This window comes from Oculina patagonica, chromosome 9 (assembly GCF_052425735.1).
Source record: "Oculina patagonica isolate OP01 chromosome 9, crgOcupat, whole genome shotgun sequence".
Taxonomy (NCBI): domain Eukaryota; kingdom Metazoa; phylum Cnidaria; class Anthozoa; order Scleractinia; family Oculinidae; genus Oculina; species Oculina patagonica.
Window position 1 is genome coordinate 28,462,192 of NC_135766.1, and position 11,336 is coordinate 28,473,527.

Here is an 11,336-nt window from a genome sequence, read left to right on the forward strand (position 1 = left end):
ACACATTGATGCTGCCGCCTGACCGGTCACGTCGGAGCCCTGCGCGAAGGTGATCCACTGATCCAGACCAGCAGGAGAGAAATGGGATAGCCTAACACCGCACACTCCGCCGGCACCGATGGGTGCCCCGCACGGGGCAGCTCGGTCGTACAGCCCAGTCCCGAGCTGTGACCATGACTCCTCTGCCTGATGTCAGAGAGCTCACCACAATCCCAACCGAACAGCTGCTATATCTTCAAACAAGGACGGCTAGCTCATATATTGAAGTCGCCATGCGGTGTTTAAGATACTCTGATTATTGCGTAATTGTATTCATCAATCTTCTTTCGCTAGCAAATATGGCATCAACTGTTTTCGCTAGCCAGGTGAGAGGGGCCCGCGAGATAAACGCTTTCGTTGGAACTCAAGTACAGAATAATTTGAAAGACGCATTTTCTACGTTGGCTTTCCTATTTTTCTATTCTTTCTGTATTTACTTCCCTCGCAAGATAAAAGAAAAACATTCTTGTGATCAACTCAGCAGGGAAGCAAACTGTTCCGACTGTGGGTTTCATGGCATCTGCGTTCAAGGCGCTGCGAGAATTTCACCCTGGCTTCAATTCGCCTTGAAAACACAGCGAGAGCTACAAATCGACGTCCCTGTAGATCACGTTCAAGTCCTCGGGTCGCACAATTCTTACAACAACAGAGCTAGCGGTTATGGGCATTTAGACTACTGCCATTGGCCGCTAAGGGAAGATGACGTGTGCATTCGTTTAGCAAATCAGGAGTTTAGTTTCACAGATCAACTGAACATGGGGATACGACATCTTGAGATTGATCTGTGGGAGTGTTTTGGGAAGATTCGCATGAGTCACGGCAACAGTGACATGAATCTCGGGTGTTGGCCCTGGGATAGGGAATTGACAGAGGGAATGAAGGAAATTTCGGATTGGACTGGCAAATCTGAAAACAGGAATGAAATAATTGAAATTCATTTCGATGATCACACAGGCGACAGTCAGGATTGGTCGATTAACCATGCTATTAAAGAATATTTTGGCGACAAGGTTTTAACGTCTGATGACTTAAAAATGACTTTTTCAGATAGATGGCCCACCACTAGACAATTGCGTCAAATGAAAAAGACTGTTATTTTTATCGACGAACACAGCCATTCAGGTCGTTATCTTCATGAACCTTTCTGGAGCAAAGCCTTCACTGTCAATGGGTTCTCATCACAACTTGAGAATTGCTCCGCAGTCGGTAACAACAACGAAAGTATTAGAGTCTATAGTGACAGCACTGTGTACGGCCCACTTTACAACGGGATCAAGGACACAGGGAATATTATGGATTTCAAAAAGTACTTATTTTGTGGTGTAAATATTCCTTGTGCTGACCAGGTAATTGCAGGGTTAATGAGAACAGCTGTGTTTACATGGGCTGAAGGGGAACCAAAACAACCCATAAATGAATCTTCTTGCGTTACTCTCTCGAGCGAAGGAAGATGGCATCTGGCTGAGTGTTGTGAGTATCACCATTTTGCATGCGTTTCAAAGAGGAATGAAAACCTTTGGAGCGTTAGTTCAGGCGTAGGAAAATACAATAATCCGTTGTGTCAAGAAGATATGGAATTTAGTGTTCCGCATAATGGATACCAACACCAAGAACTGGTTAAAATTTTGAAAGGAAAGACAGTTTGGCTGAATCTCACACCATTTATTTCTTTGTTAAAAAGTTAACATTGCACAAAATCAGTAAAATATTTCTCGGGTCTCGCAGTAATTATTCAATGTCAATTAACTGATTGCTATTGGAATCAATGCCTCAAAGTTGAGTGAGTATCGAACTTAAGGTCGCGCGGGACCCTTGCTCATTAATAAATTCATTAGCCAAATTTCTTGACGGAGTGCTATCTTGTAAAGCTTTAATTCACTACATTTTGAACATCGATTCCTCTAAAATTTAATAAGGATATTTGAGGGATGATAGAATTACATCATGATTGTCCTTTTACTGAGAGATGACCGTTGTCTGTGATGTTACAAGCCCTTAAAAGTTTAATTGCAGATAATGCGATTTTGTGTCCAAGTTTTCAGCTAGAACAGCGCACCAAATTAAATGATCTTATAGCTTAGTGATAAATCATAACCTCTTTTGTGTTATAACTAGAACGAAATTTTCGATTTCAAAAACTGCAACAAGTTAATGGCTTCTAAGAGAGCAAAAATGTGGAATCTAAACTTTGAAACGTGCTATCTTCATTTTGAGAAGGAAATTTAAAAATTCGCTCTAGTCATAACACAAAAGAGTACACCAAGTTTGTGTTCCTCGCGAATCAACTCTTGAAATTCTATATCGGCGGAGAAAACTTCGACACAAAATTGCAGGTTTTGAGGCTTCCGAAGACCTTCCGAGTCAATGTTTACAACATCCTCGGAGACCCAGGGGAGTTAGTTGGGGCGACGGGCAGCTTATCGGGACAACGGGATTTTCGGGCGATAGTTTACAACATAGAGCGTAACAGCCCCTGGGCACTTGTCTACCGAACCAGTTCCAGAAGCGTTGAGTTCCTCCGATGCCACAATGCCACAGCGACGGAGACCTGTCTTCACACAAGGTTTTCCACAAGACTCGTCGTCGTTTTGTCCGAAAGACACGAGGGGGAATGAAGTAGCAGCGCAAGGAAACCAAAAGAAAGCTAACGCGAGCCCCTGTAAGTGTTAAACAAAAAAAAAACCTCGAAAAAAAAAGGTGACGAGGCGGGCGTGAGTGAAGTACACACCGGAAAGGAGAAGACAAGAAAAAAAGCGCGGGAGGTAAGGAGATCCAGTATAGATGAGATGGGGGACACGACGAGGAGGAAAGAAAAGAAAGAGCGGTGATGGCAAAAAATGACAGAGAAACGCTGGAACTGGAAAAGTGCAGGGGTACGCAGTAACACGCCCGAAACCCGTGCGAGGCCCGCGCCCCAACTAACTGCCCTGGGTCTCCGAGGATGTGTTTACAACAACGTGTGATATATTCAAAGCTTGAATCTTATTATGATAATTCCCTATGTTTCAGCGCACGTGCACAAAGCTGAGAACAATTACTAGTAATTACTTGTACAAAGGAGTTTAAAAACAAACATTCTCATGAATATTTCGTTTGTTGTCGGCCTCAGTCGTCCGGCAGTTCGTGCATACTCTTTAAATAAATACATACTAATGATTGCAAGGGTCCTGCGCGACCTTAATCTATTGTTATTGATTACATTGATTTATGTTGATTTTTATTGATTATGAAATTTTGTTATAGATTTTCAATAACTTAGTCATGACCTTGAATTGTGGACAAACAAACTAGTCAATTCAAATTATGTTTGTATATACTAAATCAGTGGATAGAGGGAACTCAAAATAAAACTCAGAAGTAAAAACAAGAGGGAACTTAAAATAAAACACAGAAGTTAAAACAAGAGGGAACTAAAAAAATGTAATGTAAATGTAAATGTAATTTATTCACCCACGTGACACGGAAGAGCTCAGGAGCTCGTTTGGTCATGTACGTGCATCCAAGGTCGAATTGGAATTTGAAGCGTTGATTTTTGTGAAGGGAAGAAAACCGGAGAAAACCCTCGGAGCAAGGACGAGAACCAACAACAAACTCAACCCAGGTATGGCACCGGACCGGAATCAAACCCGGGCCACATTGGCGGGAAGCGAGCGCTCTCACCACTGCACTATCCCTGCTCACCGAGAGTCAACTCAAAATGGCCCATGTAAACAAGAGGAAGTATTTTGCTCTGTATTCTATGCGCCGATTTCTTGTTGATTTAACTTGATTTCTGGTTACAATAACGTTTATTTCTACCCATCCATCCATCGTGCGAAACAGACTGAAAGATGGAAAGATCCCGTCCAATCGCCTGATGACATTAAGTAATGATATCGTCGCTTACAAATAACACAACCCCGCAGAAAAACACAAGAACTATTTCACAAATGAGCACACAAATAATCACAAACATGCAAATTGACTCTGTCACAATAATAAGCCCCTCCTGGTTGATCACACAAACCCGGCTTCACTAATAATTCAGCTGTTTTTTTTTATGAGATAAAAAACCGACCCTACAATACACAAAGGTTGTTCGTCTTCAACGTGTCACTGCACTCAACCATGTTTAAATGGACGGCCTCGTGTAACAATGGTTACCGTGATTTCTTTAAAACTTTCAAGTTACACCTAATTGCAATAAGGTTTTCATAGAAAAAAGGAAAAAGAAAAAAGTCAAATAGGAATTAATTAAGCGCTGCATGAAATTTATTCGTACAAATGGCCTTAGAATGCCTCAAAATACGAATAAATCAATTTATCTTGTTACAGCAAAAAAGTGGACTCAAAGTGTGAAGACAAAAACTCGTGAGTTTTCTAAAAATGTTATCAGTTATGCAACTACGCTAATTAATTCCTATTTACCTTTTTCTAATTTCTTTTTTTCTATGACAACGTTATTGCAATTAGGTGTATTCATATTCATGGTATTGACATAAAAAACAATAGGTATCAGATGAACTGAAAGTGGTAAATTTGTATGCTGGAGAAAATGGGTTTATTTAGAACAGTTTACAAGCGTGTCGCAATCGGTCATACAAGTTCAGGCCAAATATCTGATCCACAGTATTACACTCTACAGATTCACTGCGAGTACCTGTAATCTACTTGACTGGCTCCTCTTGCCTCATGTCAGAGCATTTCCGCCAACATACTTTGTAATAAAACTTGTACTGTTGCTATATCTTCAAACAAAGACGGCCAGCTTACACGTGAGTAGGCCCTGCGGCGTCCACCATACTCTGGTTATTGAGTGGTTTTATTTATCGTTCTTCTTTCCCCAGCGAATATGGCATCAACTTCTTTCTTCGCTAGCCAGGTGAGAGGCGGCCGAAAGATAAACGCTTTCGTTGGAAATCAATTACAGAACAATTTGAGAGACATATTTTCTACGTTGGCTTTTCTTTTTCTATTATTCATGTATTTACTTCCCTCGCAAGATAAAAGAAGAAAAATCTTGCGATCAACTCAGCAGGGAGGCAAACTGTTCCGACTGTGGAGTTCATGGCATCTGCGTTCAGGGCGCTGCGAGAATTTCACCCTGGCTTCAATTCGCCTTGAAAACACAGCGAGAGCTACAAATCGACGTCCCTGTAGATCACTTCAAGTCCTCGGGTCGCACAATTCTTACAACAACAGATTCTTACAACAACAGAGCTAGCGGTTATGGTTAGTTAGACGGCTGTCATTGGTTGCTCAGAAGAAGAAGACATTTAGCCAATCAGGAGTTCAGTTTCAGAGATAAACTGAACATGGGGATACGACATCTTGAGATTGATCTGTGGGAGTGTTTTGGGAAGATTAGCATGAGTCACGGCAATTGTTGGCCCTGGGATTTTGAATTCACAAAAGCAATGAAGGAAATTTAGGATTGGACTCAAAAATCTGAAAACAGGAACTGATGAAATAATCGAAATTCTTTTCGATGATCACACAGGCGACAGTCAGGATTGGTCGATTAACCATGCTATTAAAGAATATTTTGGCCACAAGGTTTTAACGCCAGACAACCTAAAAGCAGACTTTTTAGATAGATGGCCTACCACTAGAGAACCGCGTCAAATGAAGAAGACTGTTATTTTTATTGACGGGTACATGCATTCTGGCCGTTATCTTCATAATCGGTTTTGGAGCAAATCTTTTACTGTCAATGAGTTCTCTTCACAACTTGAAAATTTCTCTGCCGACGGCAACAACAAAGAAATTGTCAGAATGTTTGGTGACAGTACTGTTTACGGCCCACTTTGGAACGGGATCAAGAACACAGGGAATATTATGGATTTTAAAAAGTACTTGTTGTGTGGTGTGAACATTCCATGTGCTGACCAGAAACATGCAGGGCTAATGAGAACTGCTGTGTTTACATGGGCAGAAGGGGAACCAAAACAACCCATAAATGAATCTTCTTGCGTAACTCTCTCGAGCGAAGGAAGGTGGCATCTGGCTGAGTGTTGTGAGTATCACCATTTTGCATGCGTTTCAAAGAGAAATGAAAACCTTTGGAAAATACAATAATCCGTTGTGTCAAGACGATATGGAATTTAGTGTTCCGCATAATAAATACCAACACCAAGAACTGGTTAAAATTTCGAAAGGAAAAACAGTTTGGCTGAATCTCACGCCCTTTATTCCTTTGCTAAAAGTTAGTTAGTTGAGTAAGAATCGACTTTTATCGATTGTCATTGATTGCATTGATTACTATTAATTTTTCATCGTTTACGTAATTTTGTTAGCTATTTTCAAACAATGCACCTTATGAATTAACAAACTAGTCAATAAAAATTATTTACTATGCTATCTTAATAGCAGTGCTCCAGCGCGCAAAGTACATCAGCGAAGTACCATGGGTAAGAAAAAATGGTAAACCCGTGAATCCGAAAAAAAAAACTTTGGATATCTTGTGAGCGTACGCGCGCCCGCGCGCCCGCCCGCCCTTACAGACTGTCAGGTATAGGGGGAGGGGAGTCACAAGGCAACCCGACCGGGGGTGGAGAATGTCATCTTCTGTCAAAACAAGGTAGCTGCTGACCAGTTTAACATGACCATATCACAGTCTCAGGTTGGCCTTTCATTTTTTTCGGCATTTTTGGGGAAACGAGCATTTTTTTTCTTGAAAAAGAATTGCTAGCATTTTTTGTCATTTTTCATGACTATGGTCCAGATTTCATTGCTCAGAACTCAGAAGGATAAATAATCCCAAAGTTTCACAATTTTGATTACTTAATTTGATTGTTTTCTGTCTGTTTCGAGTCGACTGTTTTTGTGCTGTGTTACTTGTGTGTTTTGTGTGTGTACACCAACGGGACCACCAACGGAAAAAATGGTATGGGTGGTCAGCGGGTATCTCTTTCTCTTGCTCAGCCAAGATCAGCGAAGATGGCGTCGGCCACGAACTTGCAGGATTGACCAGTTCCATCATCTATAGCAAGAGATCGATCACTACAGTCCACTACAGTAGCACCTGTTGTTGATATGGGCATATAATGTAAGAGTTTGTACGTTTTGTTTGAAATAAAACAAAGCATTCTTTGAAATTCGAGTGGCATTTTTTTAAAGAAACCATTGTAAGCGCAATATTTTTGGATTGAAATTGGGATTTATTTCGGCTATGGATTTTTCTTGAGTAGTATATGTTTGATGAGAGTATTTTCACAAAGTTTTAAGAACTGTTTAATTTAAGTTGAAATAAAAAAATCGGCTTCAGATTCGACACAGTTAAGGTTTTGGCGGAGCAGTGAAATGATGGTGAAATCAACTTGCTTTGTCTTCTTCTTTATGCGCAAACTTTTTACACAAAATCGCGTTTTTACCAATTTTACAGCATTATCGTAAAGCGCGATTCATTGAATAATATCAGTAATGGTGAACTCACATTATTCCAAAATATATCTGTCAATTTTTAGCGAAATCGGTATCAAATGCCCAAGATATAAAGGTTTTTAAATGTGCTTCCTCAGCCAAAATTTGGCCATATGAATTTATTCATGGCCATTTATCGGCCCTCGACCTTAACTACGAAGCGAATGGATAGTTCAACTTTTTTTGCCATTACAAACATTGACAAAAGTCAACAAAAAGTAAAGTCGGATTACAAGTGTGTTGTGGGAACCCAGTTCAAGGGAATTTCCAAATACGGGAAAAAAGGTGTGCAATCGAGTTACCCTTGGCCGTGTTGTTCAGAGCACGACTAAGCTAATTCAGGATAAGCGTGAAATTAAAATTCAGTTTTTTAACTTTTCAATTAATTAGGTTTTCTGTTTATATTTTTCCTGTCCTCCGGTTTTGACGTTGACTTATCTCAAATTCCACAAAACATAAGCAATAAAAACACTTTTATACAAGAGAAATTGAACCCTCGGTCAACTTTTACTCCTGGGCTAGTGTTAGTCCCCGTTCACATTTACCTGGGTTTATTTGAAAACCGAGAAATTTGAAAACGCCGTGTAAAATTTTTTCTGTCCACATTACTTGGCTTCACACTAGAAGCTAAGTCAGTTTCAAGTAAGCACTTGACTCAGGTGCACTTGAAAATCTCAAGTCGCATTTTACAAAATCTGGCTTCACACTTGAGGATATTTAAAAATTATCCTGCGAAATCGCGCGGAATATCGCCTTATACTTAGCCGACGAGGCCGTAGGCCGAGTTGGCTAAAATCAGACGATATTCCGCAAGATTGAGCAGGATAATTGTTTTATTATTCAACAAATTGTCAACGAAACACATTTTGCAGAAAGAATAACTGTAATTATGAAGCGCTTTGCAAGATTTCTGACGAATCTTCGCAACCTACGTATATCGCAGGATATCTGTTATGTACGGATGACAGATATCGTTTACATTTTGACCATATATGGGCAGCGCGCGCATGTGTTGAATAATAAAAGTGTATATAAGTGCGTTCTCAAGTGTGGTGTAGACCATCTTGGCGGCTTTTCTTTTTTTTTTTACTACCTTTTTCCTTTCCCCAATTATTTTTTATTATTTTTTTTTTTTCCCTTTTTTCTTATTTTTTTTTTTTTTTTTTTTTTTTCACTCTAGTTATTTTTTTTCCATTTCTTCAAAATAATTTTTCTTCAGAGTTATTCGACAATTCCGCGAAACTACTCGGTTGAGAATTACTAAACAATTTTTTTTTCTCAGAATTTCGCCTTTGCCACTGAAAATCAAGCGTAAACAAACTTTTGCACACAATTGACGTCACAGGCTGGAAATTCGTAATAAATTCGGACCCAGTCTCCTAGACATTTTTGAAGGCAAAATAGCACAACTTTAAGCGGTTGTAAAAAAATAATAATAATAATAATAATAATAATAATAATAAAAAGGTTCTTATCGCGCATTTAAAATTGGACATTTTCATAGTAGAATTCTTTTAAAAACTTTGGAATTATGCATTCTAAATAGTAAATGTTTCCATAATGCTTTGAAGGTACTTTAAGAAAATTAAATTGCCATCTGGATATAGCTGTTTCAGCTTTTAAAATAATAAACGTATTACCTGGTATGCTTTCAAACATGACACAAAAAAATGTGGAAATGATACACAACAATGAGAACGAGTTCAGGTTTTTAACGGATTAAAGTTGTTTCAGCTCGTAAAACAATAAACATAAATGTAGGCGTAAAGCGTTCAATAAGTGTTCTTGGAGTGCAAAATAGTTTTTTTTAAAGAACAGACGTTTCGGGGAAACCCCTTCATCAGTGTAAATGTGATTTCTTAAAAGGAACGCACTCCAAGAACACTTATTGAACACTTATTGTAACAATTGAGTGCTACGCAGCAAAACTCTTTTTATGTGACATAAATGTAGGCATGATTGATTTCGAATATATAATATATCTAAGGACTGGGATTTGTTTCAGCCCCTAAAATAATAAACGCGAACATCGCTGATCTCTAAAATGACACAGAAAGATGATGAAATCAAACAGAACAATCAGGAAATTTATAGCTGTTTTTGTCTCGAATAGGCCAACGTCGAAGTGAGATAAAAATTGATTGCGAAAAAAACTTGTCCAGAGCTAAACTTTAAAAACTTGAAATTACGGAAAACTTTCATTTCACAGGCAGGTTAAATATTGTTTCAGCATAAACATAAACCCAGGCATGATCTGGAATATAAAACTTTTAAAGACTAAAATTTGTTTCAGCTACTAAAATAATAAACACGAACCCCGCATGTCTCAAATGTGACACAGAAAAATGAGGAAATTATTTAAAAGCTGCTAGAGGGTTTAAAGTTGTTTCAGCTCAGTCTTGAAACAATAAACATAAACGCATGCACGATCTCTAATATGATATTTTTAGGAGTTAAAATTTGTTTCAGCACTTAAAATAATAAATATGAACCCGGCATGATCCCGAATATGACTTAAAAAATGAGGAAATGAAACAGAGCAATGTGGAAATGCTGTTTTAGCAGATTAAATTTTTCAGTGTTTCAGCTTTTAAATCAATAAACACTAACGCAGGCAACATCTAGAATATGATATTTTTAAGGGTTAAAGTTTGTTTCAGCACTTACAATAATAAATATAAACCCGACATGATCTCGAATATGACACAAAAAATGAGGAAATGAAACAGAACAATGTTGAAAAGCTGAATTAGCGGATTAAATTTTCAATGTTTCAGCTCTTAAACCAATAAATATTAACGCAGTTAACATCTCAAATATGATATTTTTAGGGGTTAAAATTAGTTTCAGCACCAAAAATAATAAACATGAAACTCGCATGATCTCGAATATGACACAAAAAATGAGGAAATGTAACAGAACAATGCTTAAAAGCTGATTTAGCGGATTAAAAGTTTGTGTCGCTTACAGATGCTTTGCATTGCGCATGCGTTTATCGATCCTATTTTAACAACCCAGAACACAGTGATACTCAGTTACAAGACGAACTCGTTCCAGAACAGAACATCAAGAGTTCTTCAAACACGACTGCAGCGAGATGCGTTTCAAAATGAATCTTCCTCCTTCGATTGCAGCTTTGATGTTTTTAGCTGTCCTGGGATATTTGACTTCTCCAGTGCAAGGTAGGCTTGTGGTAGCTTGATTAATGTTGTGCATAAATGGTAAAAATACCTCTCTCCATTTTTTAATGCGGGTATCTCATTTGGGACTTTCCAACTGTGTTAAATTTAATCACTCGCCTCCAGGTAACTCGTTTGTGTCATTATCTCAAGATCGATGAAAAAAAGTTAAACAGCATTCAACTAATTGTTCAAACATTTTCGTATGCAGTTCGAATTCAAGGATAATGTTGTTTTGGATTTTCATTTTGAAACTTTATGCATGGCTTACTTCCGGCTACGCAACTATCAATTTCTTAAGGTACGTTTTTGGACAAAAGCTCGCGAATCATAATTACCTTTCAGATTAAGCTGCCTAGAACGTTTCATGTTTATATAATTTTAACTTAGTCAGGATTTCCGAAAATATGAAGCAGTACAAAAAGTTTCAAAAGTAGCTGGTGACGAACGACGTGTTTAAAAATTTTCGGTCGGCGATTTAATCCTTCGCTCGGGGGGCGGCATAGTTATTGCGGCCTGAGCGCTCGCAAGCTGTAAAATTAAGGAAATTAAATAAATTCTGAACGAAAACGAGGGCAGGGGAAAGGTACCCTACCCATGAAATCCACCCAAAAATAAAGAAAAATAATTATTCCTCCTCACTTATCGCTCACCTATATCCACTTTCCCATTGTTTTTTTTTAACAAGATTCTCTTTTGGTCCTTTAGGAGTTACTC

At 38.5% G+C, this 11,336-nt stretch overlaps 1 protein-coding gene across 1 annotated transcript; it reads left to right on the forward strand.

Annotated features, from left to right (window-relative positions):
* Nucleotides 1–338: 338 nt before the first annotated feature.
* Nucleotides 339–1,724, forward strand: LOC144665091 (uncharacterized protein MT2135-like). The gene has a single exon (XM_078526266.1). It carries the CDS (start codon nt 339–341, stop codon nt 1,722–1,724), a length of 1,386 nt encoding a protein of 461 aa, XP_078382392.1.
* Nucleotides 1,725–11,336: the final 9,612 nt, after the last annotated feature.